Source organism: Falco naumanni, chromosome 7 (assembly GCF_017639655.2).
Source record: "Falco naumanni isolate bFalNau1 chromosome 7, bFalNau1.pat, whole genome shotgun sequence".
NCBI classification, from domain to species: domain Eukaryota; kingdom Metazoa; phylum Chordata; class Aves; order Falconiformes; family Falconidae; genus Falco; species Falco naumanni.
Genome location: NC_054060.1, coordinates 41,479,621 through 41,501,695, shown reverse-complemented (window position 1 = coordinate 41,501,695; position 22,075 = coordinate 41,479,621). Strand labels below are relative to the sequence as shown.

Genomic DNA, 22,075 nt, shown 5'->3' with positions numbered 1-22,075 from the left:
ATGCACTTGATAATGATTGTATATTACCGAAATCACAGAACACCCTGCATCTTTCTCATTAACAAATCTCTTGATCCCTCTCCAAATACTATTAAGACCCAGTAATCTAATTCCTCTTTTGGTACCATAACGCCACTTCACAGTGATGGGGCAGTGGAGGAAGAGTGCAACAGGCAACACCAGGCTCTTCAGCATGCCAAGCTGCTGTGTCTCGTATGATTTAGCAATGTTTTCAACTATGCACAAGACATAACCCTGGTCTTAGGTTTGGAGCTCTTCTGCTGCGCTCCAGTCTGAACACATTTGCACCCAGTACTTGCATTTCTCGCTGAAGAGCACTAGTACTTGGGTCATTTTTTTATCATGCTTATGCATTGATTCCTGTGACCATCTCACCATGACTAAAGCATCGTGAGGGCTCAGCCAAATGGCGGCAAATTCTGGGCTGATCTTTTTACTGTTAGCAGGACTTGAGGGACCTAACCCGAATTTCCCCAGGGTTGCACCCTACCTTTTTCTGAAGACTCGTTTCTTAGTGGTCTCTTCCCAGTCGTGGCAGTTTCCTCTTCAAAGTGACATCCTTCTTCCTCTGCTGCAGGCTGGAGCTACAGATGTTGACCTGGCGGCTTTGATGCCTGAAGAAGGGCCAATGCCTTCCAGAGGCATTTTCTTTCTCAGTGGTCACAGGGAGGTTTTAAAGTGGAAGTTTTCTTTTACAAAACATGCCTGATATTTAAGGCTGATGGCTGTCATACTATATGGCATAATGGTTATTGTTATTGATTATTACTAATTCATTAAACTTCTACCTGATCACTTTGCATTAATGTTGGTCTGTCCTGTTTAAGGGGTTCTTTAAATGGGGACACAAAATAATTCCCAAGGAATCAACGAAAACTGTTAGGGTGTACTGTCATGGGAATTAAAGGCAACCATCCTCCCACTCCCTGGCTGGTATTCAGCTGCTGGCAGTCCCCAGGGAGTTAATTTAGGCTCCTTTTGTGGCTGGGGAAAGAAGAGCCCAGCTGTGAAGGAGGCTTCAGGTTGTGAGGACCCCCTGACTTCATAGGACTTCACACAGACTGTGCTCTTCACTCCTGTCTGGTAAAGGCATAAAACTGTGAGGGGTGAATCCCGGCCAAAGGATCTGTGTTTAGCTACTGTAAGTCAGAGTGTTGACCTGCTGAAGGACTAGTCCATAATTTGCTTTTGTTCCTGCATGGAAAGGGGAGGGTGGAGTCTGTGCAGGGAGTTAGGATGTAAAACACTGCACATTATCTCTCGCATCAAAATAAACAAAGTTCAAAGTATTATGTGAAAGATAAAGAAATCAATCTAAACCTAGAAACTTGTTAGGGAAACTTGCACCACCTTCGGCATAAAGAGAAAAGGTTTCTTGAGCTTTGAGGGGCTGCAGGAATGTACGAATGTAATTCCTTCATTTATGAAGCACCAGCAGTGCATGTGTCTGGGACTAAAGCTGCAAGGTTAGGCAAGACAGAACCAAACCCAGCCAGACACGGGCACAAGCAGCAGCCATGAGCTTCTCCAAAACCGGAACAGAAAGTATCCAAGCAAGCAGGGTTAATCTGGGCAGGAGGAGAAGTGCCTCAAGAGGCACCGCAGCCATTCCTCCTTTCAGCGTTTCTCTTCAATGTGTAGACTCTGTTCTCAGCTATGTAACTGACAGGACACAGGAAACTTTTTACAAGTACATATTTATTTAAAATAAAAATTAATTATGTGCCTTTGTAAAATAGGGTACTGCACAATCTGTATATGCAACACAGTTTTTGGTACGGAACATATTTATTGAGCAATATCCTTAAATACTAAATATACATTAATGGCTTGTTTGAGAAACATGACAACATTAATTCTGATAATTTTTTTCTCTTTAGTCATTTAACCACTGATACAGATTTCCTATAAACAATATTTGTTTTCATCTGTACATGTGGTGCACAGTCAAGAAGGCAGATCTTAGAATATTTACATTCATGCATTGATTTAAACACACTATTTTGCAGTTTAAAATAATATATTTCTGTTTGTACAGGTGCAGGGAGTATTATAAATACGTATCTACCATAGGCCTGATTCTCCATTGCTTGGCAGCATCTATGGTCATGACCCGGTTGGAGCAGGAGGCCCACACTTGCTTCACATGCTGTGACCATATGGCATGCAAGACCGGACAATTAGGTCTCTGTATAGATATATATCTCTCAATATATTTATATCTTATACTTAGTGGAACTTTCCTCTTTTCTTCCGTGTCTGTTTTTGCAGCATCTATCCAAGGTGGAGATGCTTTCCTGGGCACACCACTGTGTCCAGCCTGAGCCAGGAAGGGTGGCAGCACTGGGGCTTCAGCTCCACCTTCCTGGTGCTGCTGAGGACTGAGGAAACTCAACACTTTGCAGCTCAGGCCCTTAAAGTGCATTCCCTGCTTTTGTCTGCTAGTGGTGATCCTTGAGAAGAAACTTGGAGTTGATGCTCTCCTGCAGACTGAGCACAGCAGTTTGTGGAGTCTGTCTGGTGGTGGTCAGAGCGCAGCAGTTAATGTCTGAGTAGGAATTGGCCACCTCTGTGTCTGTCGGGGATCTGGCTATTTTGTGAACGGAGCTATGCAGGGCCTTTCTACCCCTGATATTTTGATGGCTAAAACTAAACTTGAAATACTTGTAAAGCTGTATTTTGGATTGCCAGTTCCCCAAATCCAGGGTCACTGCTTAGTGAAGCCCTTATCCATCAAGACTGTTCCTTTCCCTTTGTATTTAATTATAGCACAATAAGGAAGCACAGAAGTCTCATTTATAAAAGCTTTGCAAGTAGTCTGCAGAGTGTTAAACACAGCCTTAAACCACATCGGCAAACTTCAGAAACCACTCCGCAGTGACACTGCCTTTCTGGCCTTTCTTTTCTGAAGACTTACATCTGCTTCTAGAACACTTTTCCAAGCACCTTTCTGAAGATCACCTTAAATTTTGGTGCAATGTAGTCAACTGTACTTAGGCAGCAATCTAAAGGCAAAACTACCCCGTGCAAGATTTCCCGTCCTCTCCCTGCCATGCAGCTGTGTGAGTGCTGAGAGCAAAGGCTCTGGACAAGCAGAGGAGCAGCTCTCAGCCTGTCTGCTGCTGATCTTCTGTGGCCATCAGATTATAGAAGTACACTGGGGAATGTTTGTTTAAGGAATATTATAGCAATGATGTGCCCTAATACATTTACTTAATATCAACATGTTGGATATAATTATAGTGTATATCTGCCTATGCAAATCAGACACATTATAGCTCTCAAAATACTGCCACAGAGCTGGTATTTTTATCTTGATTATACAGATGGGTAAATTGAGGCACAGAGAGGCAAAATTACTTGCTAGTAAACAGCAGATCAGTGGCAGAGTTGAAAACAGATCCTAGTCTTCATGTGCTGCTCCTTGAAATGCCCTGCCTCCTGGCTCTCCATGCTCCTTAATGTGTACGTTCTCCCGAGGAGACCTCAGGGAACCCCGGGGTGGGTTTGCTTGTGGGTTATGTCATGCACCAGGGTTTTCTCTAGTGAGGACGTTTTCTCATTGACATCACTGAAAATCAGACAGTGTTTGGTGACCATCTCTTTAGACTTTTTCTTGCAAAAACAGACACATTTTGATGGACATAATGAGCTACAAATCCCTTTTGTGATTTTGGCCTTACAGAGCATACCTTTAAAGCTGTATTAGGAAATAAATAAAATCAACAACCTTAAGGAGAAAGTGCTAATCCTGAGCCCCTATCATGCTAATCTCATCTGCATTCATACTTTATACTCTCAGCTAAACATGCAACCAGTCTCAAACTATGCCATGTTTAGGCAGAAACAACTGGAGTAAAAAAAGAAAGGCAAACATAGGTAACTACACCAAAATAAATGTTATAGCTTAAAAAATATTCTAGAAATATACTTGCAATATTTTTATTATAATATTTAGGGGCTAAGTGCTTTAGGCAATCGACATTTGGGATACTAGACTCAAAATGTAAATTCTGTCATTTTAATCACACTTTGGATCTAGGAATATATAACTGTGTCTTGTGCAAGCACACAACATGAATATGGCAGGGAATGATCATACTATTGGGTAAAGGGTTACTTATTCCCTTTCACTTTTGTAATTGCATTCACTTCTCAAGAAAGTCTAGCCTTTAAAAAATAATTTCATGTAGCTAAACCTCTACGTAGTGATGACAGGCTAAAAAGCTAAATCAATAACTCCATAAATTCCTCAACAGCAGTATATAGCAGCATTTCATTTTATCATTGAAAAGATACTTATATTTACATACACCCTATTATTCAATAGGTAATAGAAAACTACAGATGGGCCTGAGCTGGAAGTGCTGATCTGAACATCCTGGAGCTTTTTTGTGGAAGGTCTGCAGACCATCGTCTTCCTCTGCCATCAGGCCAAACTCTACATCCTGGCGATAGACCAACCGCAGACAGGGATGTGTTCAAAATCAAGGTCTGATTTCTGCAGTTCAGGCACATCCTTATATAAAACTGAAAGCATTGGTGTGTTGCAGTACCAAGGGACATGGTGGCTGGGGCGCAGCCATGCCCTGGGGCGAGACTAGGTCAGAGCCTGGTAGTTACTCACAGACATGGAGACTGAGTGGTATTGAATGTCCAGACAAGAAGCCAGGGTGGAAATTTGTCTTTCACTGCATCATGACTTTCAGCACAGAGGTAAATGGAGACATATACATGGTGGTGTTATGCGAAGGACAGCTTTCAGGAGGTGGGGAAAGACCAGCATCTTGGCTAGTCTCATCGCCTTTGTCCTAAGGGTTCCTTACTGAGTCTAACCTGAGATCCTACGTGAAAGGAATTTGGGTGGATTCAGTTTTGCTTTAAGTAGTCTGCAATCCACGTCACGGAAAGTACAACACTAAGCTACTACGCTGAATTTGGCACAATCGGCAGCCTCTGCCCAGGAGAGGCAGAGACCGAGTTAACGTGGGCACAACTAGCTTACCAGACCCTCAAAAGTGGTCCTCGAAGCCAGACCTACAATGACCTCGGTGGGTCAGTTCAGAAGACTCAACGCTTTCAGGAAACTACACTAGTCAGTGAATGAAGAAGACATCAAAGGGCTGCTAGTACTTCCATCACAATCCCACCCGAATACTCATGCCAAGATGGACACAACATCTTTCCTGTCAGGGTTTCCCTGGGGAATCAGCATGATGCAAACACAGAGAAACGTGTGGAATTTCACAAAGGAAAAGCTTTTTTAAGGATAAAAATTAAAGTGTGATGCAAAAAAGGAGGATGATTATGAAATAATAACGTTCAAAGCACCTCTTAATAATCTCTCTCTTTCAATAGCAATGCTAGTTGCTAAAATCTTACATTTTGATTTCTTTTGTCTGAAAAGTCTTCAGCCATGGAAATTGCATAGTCATCAGACTGCAGATGAATTTCCTGGGATGTCACAAGGTCATGCAATTTTTGGTTACTTGATGGTTTAACAGGAACCTTTGTTCCCCTTTTAATAATGAAATAATTGGGATGATAAGGATGAAGTATAAGTGTACAGAACTGCACAGGCTGGAGAAGCACGTAGGTGACACCTCCCATCCTAGACCCTCAGACCCATTTATAATAAGCTGCTGCCAGTCTGGCAGATCACCTTCTCCTCAGAAGATCCTATTTCAGCAGCTTTTTGTGGACACTGAATTCAAGATAAAAAGGAGGGGGGGGGGGGAAGGGGTGGGGCGCGGGAAGAGGGGAGGAAGAAGAAGCGGGAGGCATTGCGACATTGCTTTCATGAGATGCAGCATGCAATGCTTATGCCTTTGTGAGGCCTTTTCTCTGGGCAGCCCAGGTGGGCAAGTTTATCCTCCCCTGGAGAAGCAGCAAGCCTGAAGAGCAGCCTGCTTTTCTCTTCTGAATCACTGATGCGTGCACTGTTTCTGAAATGAAGTCCTTGGCCACAGAGCTCCTTCCGTTGCCTTATCTCACCCACCTTGCATGCTCTGTGTGTGTGCTTTGACAGTTTACCACCTCCTGCACCTCGGCGGGGTTTCGGGGATTATACAACCGCATTGTTATCAACTGTTTTGTTGTTTTGAGAGGAGGTCATTGCATATTCAGCCCGACTGGTTCCATTCTCTTCTTTTCTCATTGGTTTCCTTGGGTGATCCCAGGTTCGGTGATGTATAGGCAGGGTGGGGGGGAGAAGAAAGGACAGAGATAAACATCTTCTTTGTCAATACAGATTGAAAGCAAGGACATGTGAAATGTGTCATAATACTGAAATTTTCCTGTCTGTATTTCCCTTTCTGAACACAGGCCAAACCAGCAGTTAAATTTTGTCAAGCCTCATGATCCACCTGGAGGGTGGACGTCTGGTCCTAAGGCCTCATGATGGGCTGTTGGAGTGCCCATGCTGGTCTGTGTATAGATACAAGTGTGCCTGTTGCATGAGGCGAAGGCTCCACCACCATCTTCATCACTGGAACAGAGGCTGGGCCCTGGGTCAGGCTCTGCCCTGGGGCAGTCCTGGGCCTTTCTCCTCCAAGTGCCACATAATTCAAACTGGGATGATGACCAGATGTGTCCACTGAGGGCCCAACTCAACAGTCATCATAAAACCACTGTGTTTGGTGACTAGGAGAGGACTCATCTGATCAGTGTAGATATGTACATTTGTGGTAACCACCCCAAACTACCTTCACAGCCAATGGAGAGAAACAGGTACTTTTAAAACACAGTTCAGAACAGCTTGAAGTGGATACGCAAAATGAGTCAGATGCTTTGTGCCCAAGGCATTTATGCTTCTCTGCATTGTGAAGGAAGGGTAGGTTGCTAGTCCAGACACAAATGTCTGTGTTCTAGGTGTCTTGAGTTGTTAGTGAATGAAACATGGCACCTGCTGTGCTCTACCAGCTCCTCAGCACAACCACCCTTTTTATTTTTTTTGGTGGCTGCTGGTACCAGTTGGTAACACAGTCCAGGACCACCAATGCTAATTGTGAGACAATGCAGGAAATGCCCAGAAAGTGCAGAAAACTAACAAGTATCTGCACATCACAGAGCAAAATGATCTTATTTGAGATTTTGAAGTGACTGAAAAGGGAGACGTGAGCTTAAGTTCTGTAACAGACCATGTTACATCATGTGTTTCCTCTCACAACTTCTCAAAAGTGGCATAACCTTTATTTAAAACTGAAGCTTTAATCTTAGTAGAAGGAAAAAGCTTTGTGCTTTCCACATGGATATTTCAGATACTAGTGCCTTGAGTTTAAGGTGTTTCTGAGGGCAAAAAGAGGAACAGATAAATGCAATACAACAGTCAGTCTGTGCTATTGTTCTTGACATTGTTTAACAAAACAAACAATGATTAATAAAAAAAAACGGTTAATGACATTTCATTTCAGCAAAGTTTTAATGAAAGATTTATGGAGAATGATTACAGGAAGATAAATTTGTTTTGCTTGTAATCTCAAAGAGAATACTTCTGATTGTGATATCTTGTGCCTTTCTAGCTGGTAAGAGTTAAGGCTTGTTAGTATTAGCCATGATTCCAGCTGTTAGAGAATGGAAACGGAAGGCAAGGGGAGACGAAGAGTTGTTGAGACTAAGGGTCTGTTAAGCCATTTTTCAGCCATTAACACACTGTGCCTGTCTGTATCTGGCACAAGGTCCTGTGGCCCCGTCTTTCACGACACTGTAAAGCACCCACCCACCCCGTCACCTCCCTGGCAAGAGGAATGGAGAATCTAACAGCAATACTTCTCTGATTTTTTCCTGGGCAGGAAAAATGGTGTGCTGTCTAAATTTCTCTGTTGCTTTCAAAAATTTCTCCCCCCCTGCCCAGTTCCAACTCTGATAATCAGCTCTACGAATGGTAAAAAAAAGATGACATTTTTGGCCACTTCTACTAGCTATCGGTTTGTCTCCTGTTTACTCCTTTATTTTGGTCTGCTGTGTGTTTCTGCACCTCTCAAGTTCCATTTTCTTTCTGTTTAGTCTTCCTCTTCTTTCTTCATGTTAAAAAATGTCTTCCTCTCATTTTTATCTACATTTTCCTGTTGTCTAGAAGTGACTTCGAGACCAGCTTCCTCAGTTCTCCTGAAATTCTTTTTTCCTTTCCTCCCCCTTTTTTTGCTTCAGTTTCTCTTCTCTAAGAGCTGCCGTTTGCTTGTTGCCCTCCCCAGGCTGGTCTCCCAGCACAGACCTCAGCAGTTTGGAGACTCCTCCAACGGCGAGACCTCTCTGCAGACACTGCTGGAGAGGCTGCTGGCGATACTACGCCATGGGCACTAGTATGCGTTGGAAGTGTATTTTTTCAGAGCCTGCAAATCGTGGAATGGAGATTTTATCAAGGTTCTGCTTCTGCCTTATTAACTGCTCAGGGTTAGTGCTAAAAAAACCCAGAGCAACTACTTTCTTGGGTCTCAATGAAATGGCTGTGTGAGACATTGATTTACTTATTTTTGGCAGACACAAAAGTTCAGGCTTGGAGACTGCTCTGTTTAACTCCTTCACTCGATTTGTTACCAAATGTACATCAGGCATGGATTTCAGGTTAAACTTGCCTCAATTACACCATTTAAATCACTGGTTTGGCAGACCTGTATGCACTTGTCACAGTGATTAAAACTGATCTATGTATTCAGATGTGCAAAGTCACTTTGGCTTGTGATTTTTCAACTGCCCTTTTGCATTAGGGCACTAGCTCTTTTCGTGTCACTAGCTCTGTGTGTCACTAGCTCTTTTTTGCCTCAAATTTCATTGACTCTTGAGTTCCAAGCATGCAAGTTTTCCTCTTACACACCAAGAGGAACCCTTTTATCCTATTTTATGCCTGATAAACAAAGATCATGTGTGATCTTCCTGTGTGTAATGCTCCAAGACTCCTTTCAGTTGAAGCCCTATGGTTAGGTATTTATGCATTTCCATTCCAGGGTTGCTCTTCATTGGTAAAAGCGATGTTTCAAATTAGTGAGGGAATGAGTAGGGAACTATTCATATCTGTGACATACTCACTTGGTGGCAGGCGAAACTGGCTGTTCACTAACAAGTGGGTTGCATTGCTTTACCGTATGATTTCCTATACATTGTGCTTTGATGTTTGGCAAACAAATTGGCGCACTCTTCATGCCAAACATCTGCGAATGAAAGGGACATGCAACTCTGTACAGCTTAGTACACGCCTGAAATGATGCATCAGAGTCCATAATGACCTCTCCACCATGCATGCATTAATTTGCATGAATCCTAAAATCAAGAAAGCATTAAACAGCCATTTAACAGTGTATTTCACACATCAAGCTTAAATTTCAGATGAGGTTCTGACCACGTTATGAATCTTGTTTATGGAAGAAATTCATATTGGCTTGTACCAGTTCTCTGCAGAGTCCTGTGTAAAGGTCAACATAACAATGCACATTCAAACTTAATTTGTATGTTCTGCCTTTAGAAAATTTCCTAGAGGAAACACATGTTTTGGCCCTTTAGCGTGCCTAGTCACAAAACTAGGTTGGTATATTTGACAACACCCTTCCTACCAGCTTTGGCTACTGGTGTAAATTTGGCATTCGCCTACCATCTGTAAGGCTGTTGTGTGGTAGACTACTGGAGGAGGGTTTCACCTCATGTCTCACTTGTAAATGCTTAAGAAAATCTGTATATTCTCTCTTTCAGAAAATAATCAAGCAAAAGCTAAGCAGACTATTCATTTAATCAGGACTTTTTTATGCCTTGTTACTTATAGGCTTATTGAAGCTTTGAGGAGAATAAGATTACGTAGAAATGGGAATAGAAGTTTTGTCCAGAAGAGTAAACTGCAACAGAGCTTAAAAGACACAATACAATCCACATGCTCATATTCTTCAAGGTGCTTTGTGTTTGGAAGGGATGAGAGTTTAGGATAAAACTTGATTTCATGAGACAAGCCTAAGCATTACAAATCTGTTTCCTACTGCCTGCCTCCATAGTAATATCCCTGTTGAGTGCCACTGCACGCTTGCCAGCATCTGGGAAGACAGGGCCTCGGGGATACCCAACCAAGCTGGGAGGAGATGACCTTGGGCTGGCAGCAAGGGAATGAAGGGATCTTAAATTCATCTCCTTCTGGGGCTCCCATACCTGACTCAGCACTGCCAGGAGATGCCTGTCTCCGCTTAGGATTTGCTGCCCTGGATTGTCCTCCCAGGGAAACACCTATCCTGTTTCGTACAGAATGGGAACAGGGTCATTTCTTTTTTAAAATGCAGTTAGAGGAGGAAAGGCTGCTCTGCCCTCCCTGCTGTGTGTTGTTGGAGGAGATGCTCAGTGCTCAGAAGACCACAGTGCAACTCCACTCTTTCCTGAGCAGTGGTACAGAATTGTAAATTGTACTTAAAAGGCAGCTACAAAAAAAAAAAAAAAAAAACCAAAAAAAAAAAAACCAAAAAAAACCCCAAAAAACAACCCAAAACCCCACCCAGATTGGCTTGTATGGGTATCAGTATCAACTGATAATTTTAGCAAGAGTGAAAGCTATGAGACATCCCTCTACTGCCTTTGCACAGCTGTACCTGTGCCAATGTACATGGTACCTGTGCCAAAAAAACCCTTTCTTGTTTTCAGTTCCTCTCATGAAGGTGCTTTTAGTAACACATTAAGAACTTATCTCTCCTCTCAAAGCAGTTTCACCTCGAGGTGGCTCCTACCACAAACAAAGCTGCTACCAGGCTCTGCGGGCACCCCTGCTGTCACCTGGCACAGCCATGGGGAAAGATAAGCAGCCAGTGAGCTGCCCTGCCAGTGAGCATCAACGTGGCTCGCCCATCCCTCCTGCACTGGCGGTGGCATGTGCCAGGTCCTGTGTGTGCCCGCTGATCCCTGGGCGAAGCAGTAGAAGGGAAGGGACAAATCAGAGACCTGAAGATGGATTGTTTATACATGCTTTAGGTCTATCTTGATGTGTCCCCAGCACACAGCAGAAATACCCAAGCTACCTATGTACCAGTAGAGATCCAACTGAAGCAGCACCTTCCTGTGTTTCAAAAGTTGTCCAAGAAACAGATTAAAATCTGGTAAGTATATTTTCACTCAGCTTCACCTCCCAGGCTAGGATGCTAGCAGTACCTGTGGTGGCTATGTTTACAGCTCTTTGCTAGACTTCACTGCTGGAAGCCCAGACAAGATGATGTGTCAGCTACTGTCACACTTCAGAAACATCCTTATTTAGCAGATACAGGGTAGGAATGAAAGAATAAATTTTGTAACGTTATTCAATTACTAGACCATCTCTCCAAATAACCTGAATGTTTATAAGAACATAAAGGATGTGAATGGAGGCTGTTTACATCTCAGTACTGGGGGCGTTCATCAAACAGCCATTTGATTCATGCTGGCCATCAGCCACCAGAGGTGAATCAGTTCCCATGACAGCAATGGGTGAGAGAAGTGAACTTGCTTTCTAGGATTGGTTTGTGAACACAACCCCTGCTAGAGGGGCTCACTGTACTGACAACAGTTGCTTTTCTGGGATACAGACATGGAATTTGTGTGCAGCCACCCACAACAAGCAGTGCCTAATGACTAACCTGGGCTGGCCAGCCTGGTGCTATAGCCAAATGTATGGGGCTCATGTTAAAGAAGGACACTTCTTTGGAGATAGTTTTCACAGTCATGAAAAGAGAGTCACACTCTGAATTCTCCCTTTGACTGTCCCAGAATGCTCAGAAAAATTCAGTTTGAATATTTTTTATTTTACAACGTAAAGATAGAAATCAAAGAAGAAACCCTAATGATGAGAATTCTCTGAAACCTTAGATTTTCTCTATTAAATTAGTTAACAGCCATATGTGGACCATCTATCTGTCCAGAAACCAAGCAGCATACTATTCATTACTTGTAGGAAGAGGTTACTGGCTCAACTACCTCCCACGTACAAAGCAAATGTTTTACAGTTAAAATAAAAAGGAGCTCCATCTGGAGAAATTTCAGCAATGCACTCACTTCTGCTCAGTGTTTGTCAAGTACCAATGTTCAATACTCTCAATCTCCCAGGGCGTTTACACGTATTCCCTGCATTTCTATCTCCAGGCTGGTAAATTAGATAATCCAGCATCTAAAAGAAAAACAGTCTTGCCCCAGTGTTTATTACTTATTATCCCAATATGTGATGTTTTTTACTTACTGTTCCAAACTATAAGTAACCTGTGTGATATTACCTGCACCATTTGGAAAGACTATGTATATTGGGTTACTTTTAGTCTCGGACATTTGATAGAGATCTCCTTCAAGCTGCTTTGCTCCTTATGAAAAAAATAAAGGCACCTTTTGTGAATCAGAAAAGGCTGTTCTTTCCCTAGAGACCTTTGAGTACTTCAGTCTTAGCCCAAAAAACCAGCTGATAAGTAAGATTTACAAGAGAAAGTAAACATACAATTTTTAACATCTTCAGACTTTTCTGTCTGTCTCTCACATGTGGAGAAGGGGAGAAGATCTGTTCAAGCACACAGTGCTAGGACCACTACGCCAAAGTAGGAAGACTCTCTCACAGCACTGCAAGTCATGTTGCAGCAATAGGCTTTGATCTTACCCCCAGATACCATCTCCTAATGACAGCTTCTTCTTTTCCGGCTGTTCACGTGAGCGTTTTCAAGCCTGCAATTTATGGCTAATTCAGCTCTCCCTTACAACCATTTTCAGCTGACCAGTTTCTGGTGTATATTTAAACAAGCCCTGCAAGCGTGTGGGCAGCTTCTGTTTTAGGGTGGTTCATGCTCCCCTGTGATGGTCAAATGCCCCTCACGATGCATAGATTGAAGATCTAGCCTTTGCTGAGTGCTTCTCTTGGGGAAAAAAATCCATATGGAGCCGCTCTGCAGCCATTCATCAGCACTTAGAGGTTCCCTGGGCTGGTGCACTCAGGCTGCAAAATGTAGTGGGCAGATCTCTTTCTGCAGATGTGCATCTATCCCAGCCTGCTGAAGTCACTCTGGTATGTCTAAAGGGAGGATCTGGCCTGTTCAGATTGCAAGTAATTGCAGTAGATTGCTGAGCCACACGTGAAATTTAAGAAGTGGAGTTTATTCTTCATTTATTTTCAGCGCTGCAAAGTCAGAGTAATTCCACAGGCTTTGTTGGACTTGAGGAGGATTCGTTCTGATCTTACAGGGGAAGATCTGTCCCCGGGAGACTAAGGTGATACAACCACATTTCCAACTAGGTCTTCAATTAAGCTAACTTCAGAATTACACTCCTACACAAAAGCAATCTTAAGGAAAAGAAGGATCTTTATTATGAGGATACTGGCCTATTAATTGACATAATTGATAAAAGTACTTTCAGTGACCCCTCACGTTACAGCCCATTCTTTGCATTCCCTATAACGATCTTTAAAAGGTTTTATTGACTGGAAGGATATTACAGCTGACGTTATGAGTCGGGTGTTCTCCGTGTGGAATACATCATTGATATGTTTTGGTGACAAAAGGGAAAAAAAATGAATGGACCTAATGTTAAAAAATGAGCTCATGTTGCCAGCCTTCCAGCCTGGCAAAAAGCCACTAAAAATGAAAAAGAAAAAAAGACATTAAATGTCTGGAATCAACATGTCCCTGCTTTGAACAGTGCCAAAACGTGTCTGCAGGATGGCCATGGCCATGCCTGGCGGTGTGCTACACACTGGCAGTGCCCTTTGGGGATGAACTGGGGACACTCCTGCTCCTCAAAGGCCTGCCCGGCCGCAGAGCAGTGCAGGTAGCTGAGGTACGTTCACGGAGCTCCCTCAAGTCATGGCACACCACGCTCAGCCAAGCAGTACAGAAACAGCCTGGGATCGTCAATATATATGTAGCACCCAGATAACCAGGATTATATACAACTCTATTGCATTAGGCATGATCTGCCCTAACAAGTCTATAATTTACAGGGAGTAACCAGCTCAAATGTCTGTTCCAATTTCTTATAGAAGACAATAAACAAACTTGGAACAATACCATTAATGAAAAGAAATAGGGGATGGGGTTTGTCTCAGGGAACACCAGAAAAGGAAAAGGGCATTTGAAAGAAAGAAATGGGAAGAAGCCATGGGTAAATTTAGGCTGGAGATGCAAAATAAGTTCTTTTACTCTCAAAAGAGTAAGTTTGAACTGTGACTCCTGGAGGACAGCAGGAAGAAAGGGAAAACTACACAGCTTCAAGAAGGAGACTGGTGTGTTTGTGAACAGGATCAAATGCCACAGTGCTCACAATATCAGGGACAGACAGGGTGACTGGTCTTGTTCCAGTCCCATGTTACTAAGATGTCTAGGCTGCCACCGTGAAGTATCAAAGAAAGAATACTGACTGCTTTGGGGAACTGAAACAACCAGAGTTACAGAAGAAATCATTTCACTGAACATCAGGTACAGCCTCAGTTTCCCTGAGTTGACCCTCAGTGATCAAAGGCAATACCTATGGTCAGAGCTGGACACAGGGAGAGTTGCTCTACCACAGCACCAGGTCTGGGAATAGGTAACAGCTAATCATGAAGGCAGGACACCTACTTTGTTTTTTCCCTATTTCATGCAGATCAGGAGGAGGAAGAGAGTAGCATCTCCCAGAGCTCTCCTGTGAAAAGCCTCCAGACCAGCGCAGGCTGGATGCATTTCTGCAGTAGTGGCATCTCACTAAAACTGAAGTCATGGAGCTTGTGTAATGGACAAAAACGTACAGCTTCCTCTGACCTGGGCTGTGCACACTCTCTGAGCTTTTGTGCCCACAAGCTGAATGCACAGGCAGGTTTGATCCTTCATTTCTGCACACATCTGTGAGAGCTCTCTGTGACCCACGCAAAACCGAGACATGCACATTCTCACAGGTGCTGGCATGAAGGCAACAAACACTCCTCTGCTACTCAGTAATACAAAAACACCAGTGGAAGCCCACACCGAGATCTTTTGCTTAGTCCTTTAAAATTCCCCAGTCCTTCTGGAACAGATTGAACACCACCCATCACTATTCAATGCTTTTTATCTTCAAAGTGCTTAAATATTATTTAGGAAATCTGGATTTGAAATCTGCTTTTCAAGTGCCCAGCTGTACCAGTCCTGATCAATACCTCACTATTTTTATATAGACAACACATCTAAACATATACATTGATAAAGACTGCCTAACTGCTTCTGTCAGCTACAGCGAGGCCAATAAAAGACATTTATAAGCTATTATTTAGCTGGGCTCATAAATAGAAATTCTCCTTACAAACAGATATCTATACTGGAGGGGAAGGCGAAGAAGGGAAAAGGTGCAGGAAACCCCTACCATGTCTGCAAACTGGCTGGCTGCTGGTGCCCCATGCTCTGGGACAGGGTGGACATCAGTGCTGGCAAAACGTGGGGTTGGAATAATAAGGGGCAGAGAGAGGAGATCAGCAAGGGCTGCTCTTCACTGCTGTCTTGCTCTGAATGTCTTTGAAGGACGTTATGTCTTTCATGAGCCAAGTGACTGTGGATATTGCCATTTTAGGCAATGGACTTTTCCATCCCCAAAACAAAGTTGATCTTCTGTGCTACTCTGTGCCCAGATCTTTTGCTGAATGTAGATATCCACCTTGCCATTTGATCCCTTGCAAACATAGGCAACACCTTGGATGATGGACTTGATCCATACAGAAGAACAAGTCTACTGCTACTTCACAGAATCATTTAAATAGAATGTCACAAAATTATTTAAATAATGATTAATTTTTATGCAGATGAACCAAAATTCTCTGCAGATTTTCTGTCATAAAAATGTCTTTCATAGAAGAGGGTTTGCAGCACAAATAAATGCAAGGAGCTGAGAAGAAAATTAAAACTTGTAAAATGAACTGATCTTTGCAACTATTGAGATCACTTTGCATTTGAGGCAATCTGTCTCTGTCACCAGCTACAGTAAGACCACTGATTTCCAAAGAGCTTCTTCTGACTTTGTCCACTCACAAAGAAGAGTTTGCAGAGCCAGACCTTGCTCTTTGCAGAATAAAGGCAAACCCACTGTAAGTGGACTGCACAGGGTGGTCCCAGCCTTCCCGTGCTCCAGGTGTGCAATAGGGCAAGTCTATACAGAGGCAGAGAAACCAGCAAGTCTGGCACACGTTAATGTCTACACAGAGATTTGGTTTTATGCAGTTTGGAACTGGGGACAATTTCTGAGGAAGGATTTGAGTTCAGCCAGTTTCTACACTGGCTTTCCAGGGCTCAAAGCAACTAAATGAGAGAACCAAGTTAGCCTGAAGTTTCTGTTGCTTTCATAAGGTTTCACGCTACTGCCTCAAAAAGCAGACACCAAAGAAGGCACCGTTTCTCCACCTGTGACCTCCCTGCATGGCCTTTTTTCAAAAGGCAAAATGAGGAATGACCCCATTTTCCTAGTCTTGTCTTGCATACAGCTGGGATCAGGCCATTTACATCAGACCCCCTGTTAGTGCTTCACTCCATCACCTGGCATTAGCTTGGGGAACGGATGCTGTGATGCTCACCTCCACAAGTGCTCCCTGACACAGCTATTTAGCCAACAGCTCTCCGAGATGGACAAACCAGGAGAGCTGTTCTCCAGCCCAGCCCACCTGGCAGCAGGGTTGGCCACGTGCCTGCTGACAGAGCAGATACCGGAGTCAGAGCAAGGTAAGTGTGTGGTGGAGCAGGACCACCTCAGCTGATGCCACCTTCTCCCCCTGCCCCAGCTCTGCCCACGCTGACCTACTGCCTGTCTCACCTTCGTGGCAAGACTCTCCTGAGCAGGGAGCTGAGGGCTGTTTAGCAACCCCAGAGCATGATAAATATTTAGCAGTAAGTATGGGGGGTGCAGAGAATGAAGGACAGAGGCAGCAGAAATCACACCCTGCAGCCAACACAAGTGGTGGCAGCACAGCTGCAAGGAGCTTGAGGGCAGCTGCAAGTGATCAACGTGTGCCCAAGGAGTGTCACAGCTTTGCAAAGGGGGGCCCTGTCTGCACCCTTTTGCCCCTGGGCGGTGTGGCTGCATGGCAGCAAACAGCACAGCAAGGTGGGGTGGGTGTGATGTGACCTCCCTTCCAGAGCAGTGGGGACCCCTGAAAGCAGCTCATGTGGACAAGCACCCCTGAGCCTTCCTTTATCAACACCTGGTCTCAGCTAGGGCATGGAAAAGCTGATGTCTTGGTTCCATACCAAGTCGTGACTAATTGGACAAAGGTGTGAAACTAATGCACACAAATTACAGTGGGAAATAACACTGCTGTGGTCAGATGCCTTGTTACCTCTGGCTCAGATTCTTTGCACAGGAGGAGGCGCATCCAAGCGCAGCACCTGCCGTTCCCTGAGCTCCACCTTTCCCCAGGGTCTCTGTGCACAGAAGTCCAGGTTAGAGCCAGGCATCAAAATCAAAGGCAGCAGAAGCCATGAACTGGAGAAGCCAAGGGTGGCACCGAGCCAAGCCTGCTGGCCAGAAGTGTGCCAAAAGGTCAGGCAGGAAGGGGGTATCTTCTGCATGGTAGATCTGGGGCAACGTGGGGGTGGTGTGGGAAACAAAGTACTGCAGGAAACAAGAACGGGCAGAGACCGGGGGCGAATGGGGCACGTACACAGGGCTGAGAGGTGGCTGAACAGTCCCAATCATCTTAAAGATGGTTGGATGCATGTGATGGGTGGGGATCAGCTGGTGCCAGCTGCTCCATGGTCAGGTCTGGCTTCTTGACACCTCAAGGCAGAGCAGAATGAGTCTGGGCAGATCCTGCCTGGGGCAGTGTGGGGGCAACTACCTGGGTATTCTCTTACTTTTCTGGCTTATTCTAGCTTTTGGGGGTTTTAATGCTCCTGCAAATCTGTCATGTCTGCTGAACCCACTGGGAGCTGCAGTTGTTCAGCCACAGGAGAAATCAGGCTTTGCTGCTTTTACTCCAGATGCATTGGAAATCCTTCATGGAAAGCAAAAAGGGGGCAATAAAGGCACCCAGCGGGTTCCTGAGAGATTTTTGTTGTGTAGAGGGAATTTCTGGGTGATACAGTGCTGAATAACATATCTACATCCCTACCCTACTACCATGGGTACAATTTCCTCTAAGCCATAAAAAAGATTGTGCCAGGCACCCCGGGGTGCTGCTGCTGGGTTCTTGCAGACTGTAAAAAACACCGTCCTAAGCTGAGATATCCCAGATAATCAAGTCCAAATCCTTCTTCAAGTGTCCCTGCATACTGGGTACTGGGCTGGGTACGTGTCAGCCACAGCTGTGGCTTTTCACCAGCAGGGTCAGCCACAAATGCCCTCATGTCAGCTCGCACAAATTATGATTGGCTTAAAAATTAAATTAATTTCTAAGAAAACTTATTTCTTTGCCTTGCAGGATTTTGACTATGTAAGAGTCTTGAGATTAAAGTCAGTTTTTTGACTGGTAGGTGAAGAGAACGCTTATCTTACGTTTATTCACATTTCTTCAGAAGTTATTGTTTCAGGAAGAAATGTAATAAAAACCTCATGGTTAACCCGGCAAGTCTATATATTTCAGAACTGTAGCATCTACTTGTATCTTCTAGTTGAGCTGGTGTAAATGAGGAATATTTTGATCAATACAACTGGAACAGCATGAGCATTATATTCTGGCACAAGCCTGTAAAATCCACCCATGGCTATTACAGAGCTGCACTGAGGCAGTAACTGAGCAGTACTTAACTCTATCGCAAGGCTGCTGCCTGTTTGATGTGGTACCCTCATCTGCCACAGAACACAGAAAAATGGCAAGTTTGTTTCTAGTCACAGTGAAAAGTTAATCGATCACAGGATAGACCATAGCGCCCTACAGATTGCTGTTGGCATCTCTGTCAATGGATCACAAATTAGGAGTAAAGAAGTGAAAAATGATCCATAGGAGAGTATTTTGTGAAATACTTGGACTTCTTATTTTATGTTAAAGACTACAACCTCCTGAAGGCTTCCAGTGTTCCTGGTTATGAGAAACTGTGCGGAGCATTTTATCCACTTACGACAGCACACTTTCTCCCTAGTAGAATGTGTCTTTGGTATAACTTAAAAGAGACAAAAAAATCCTGCCCTATAATAGGTATGCAAACATGTAGTGTTTATAAAAAACCCAGATGGACAGCACTGAAGAGCAGCTCCTCCTGCTTATCTGACCAACATGTACTGCACAGGCAACAGCAAAGCAAACTTTTCTGCACAGCACTGCCTGAGGGTTTGCTCAGCCATCTCTCCAAATGAAAGGCTATTTTATCCACTTATCAGCCCTTGATCTGTCAAATAAACCTGCTTGCAAGCAGTAGCAATAATTCTGCTGTTCTACTTAAAAATGAGGGCAACCCTTCATCTTGATGCACCCAAAAAATACTGGGCAGTGCCAACTATTAGTCCCCCATCCAAAATCCTCAGTGATGCCACTGAATCAACAGAATGAATACAGCAGAGCTCTGGCATCTGCAGTGGGCTTGGGTCGAGTTGTAAAGCTGTTCAACAACTTGTCTCATATATACTACCCTGGAAATTCTTGCACAACCAACACCCAGACTTCAATACCCTTTGGAAGAACAACGGATTATCCTTGTACTAGCACTCAAGTTTTCATCAAGCAGGGCTACAGGTAGTTTAATTAACACAGACAGCTTTGAAAGAGCACAAGAAAACCAACAAGAACTAGAGAGGCTGCTTCACCTGTAGAAATATTCAAACCCAGCTGGACACAGACCTGGGGAACCTGCTCTAGCTGACTGTTAGAGCAGAAGTTTGGACTAGATGATCTCAAGCTGTCCCTTTCAACCTCAACCATTCTGTGATTCTATAAACTCATTTCTTGATGGTCAAAAAAATGGGATCTCCTTCTAAAAGACTGGTTGCTCAGAGTATTTAAATTGTCATTAGTAGATCATCTGCAACCTCATTCCAAGGATGGGAGTAAATTCACTACTGGGAGATGGTTAGACATAGAGGCTAAGCAACACATGAGGATGTTGAGCTTTGGTTAGAGGTGATAGAAGACCTGGACAGTGGTGCTCCGTGGTAGATGGTGATCCTGTTGTTGATAAGCATCAACATTCAGCCAGTGGAAAAGATAATCAAGCTACAGTGTAACTGCCTTTTCCTTGCTTTTCCAAAAGTTTGAAGTTTGTCTTTCTTTCAGCTACCCTCAGTGACATTCCCAGGTCTTCCCAATGAAGACCGTATTCTCTTTAGAATGGCACTTCTTAGGAGTTAACCCCTTTTGCAGACCTGAACTGGTTTGACATCAATGAATTGCATCAAAGACAGAGAGATCTGCCCCCCATAGACCTCCTTCTTCCCTTTGGGTGCCCCCCCCTCCAACAGCACTTTCTAAGGATCTTTTCCACCAACTATCTCACTCTGTCTTCTGAGTAATTATTGTCTTTTCAGGCACCTGCTGAGAATTAAGGCACCATTTCAGTACAATCCCTTCTAATATGCCAGGGACAATAGAAGAGAATAACAATCCCGATTCACCTTGACCTGTCTGTCATCAGTCATGCTATGAATATCCACTTTAAGGTGATTAAGTAAGTTTAGGACACTGTTCTGTCTTCTCTCTCTGTACTGAAAAGCATTGTTGTGTTGCAATTAATAATGATTTTGGACTAGATTGAGCTTACCCTCAGTGGCATGTGGCAGATGGCCATGTGGAGGACTACAGGGTCCTTGCTCTTTAGGGGAGAGAGTGGTACAAACCGGGCTGGGGAAGATGTGCAGGGCTCTGGCCTGCCTCGTGGGATGTACATCCCTGCACCATGAGACAACCTCACCACAGCCCTCACTGCTGCTTTTTGCCCTCCTTAAGAAAGCCTTGGTGTTTTCCCCTTGCAAGTACCTGCCTCATTTTGTTAAATAAAACCAACTTTCAGAACCTTGCTCCTGCTACTGAAACTAGACCTTGCAGCATACAGGGTCCATAAATCATACACTAATGCTAAGTACCCTAGAAAATACCTGAGCAATGAATTTTAAGACAGCTTAAATATGACCTGTCATTTTATTTCAGTACAATGTTTTCTTCAATTTAATTATTATTTGAAGGTGAACTTCGTGCCTATTTAAGGAAATGCATATGTAGACATTTATGGTACCTCTCTCTCAGGCTATGGGACACATACAAAACAATAGCTTGACAAAGAATAGTGAGTAAAAGGTAGATAAGGTAAAACTTTGCTATCATCAGCCTGCTTTCTCTGCTGACTTAGCAAGTGGGCTCTTTGGCAGCAAACTCATCTCAGAGCAAGGTACATCCTACCTAAAGTCCAACAGAGCCAAGGAGTCACATCCCTAGGCACAAGAGGCTGCTCGTGGGTCATCTCAGACTGAATCAATATTCTGGAGACACTACGTAAGTTTTTTCACATATTGGAAAGCCATCTGAAATACATCCTGCCAGGCTGCATAGCTGGAGCATCAGCTGGCATGGAGACCAGAATGCTCAGCTTTGCTTTCCCCCTGTGAGGTTTTGAGAGATGGCTCCAATATCTTAAATTTATACAGGGAGCCATGGATTTATTTTTCCCTTTTATGTAAATATCTCACTCCCCTCACAGACACTGACACACTAGTGAGCTGCAGAAATAGGATTACATACTGCAGGTCCCTCTCTCCCCCATCTCAGTTGCTTATTTACCAAACAACTCTTGTTAATCCTCTTTACTGTGTTTACTTCCCACTTCCCTCCAGTCTTACTGTCTTACTATTATTCAGGTGCTTGGAGATGTTAACCACCTCCAGAGCTGATTAAAATGAATCCACCCCCACTGATTGTTTTTGAATATGCAGTGATTTACACCAGATGAAGATTTGTTGGAGCTGCTGGCATTCACAGTGCATTTGCCCAAGTCCACAAACCATGTAATACTGAAATGACCCAGCTTCCTCCAGCCTGTGCTAGTTTATAAATTGTCCTTGGACCTCCTGCTTTTACTTCTTGGTGACAGTCTTCCAGGGAAAAAGAAAGAATGGCAGGTTTGTACAAACAGAGACATGGTAGAGAAATACCTGGAGATATTCCAGATTTTGAACCAGTTATTCATCTGCTCTTGCTATGTGTTACAGAAATCACTGGTTGTGAGATCACTTT

The 22,075-nt window shown here is 43.8% G+C and overlaps 1 protein-coding gene across 2 annotated transcripts in view; it reads right to left on the bottom strand.

The window, feature by feature from the left end:
• Window positions 1–1,701: 1,701 nt before the first annotated feature.
• PRIMA1 (proline rich membrane anchor 1) overlaps window positions 1,702–22,075 on the bottom strand; it is a 54,466-nt gene continuing 34,092 nt past the window's right edge. The window contains exon 4 of one of the 2 annotated variants that reach the window (XM_040601144.1): window positions 1,702–9,276. In XM_040601144.1, coding sequence (XP_040457078.1) covers window positions 9,261–9,276 — 16 coding nt within the window. In that variant the 3' untranslated portion in view covers window positions 1,702–9,260. The remainder of the gene's footprint in view (window positions 9,277–22,075) is intronic. The other variant, XM_040601143.1, reaches the window with a different exon arrangement.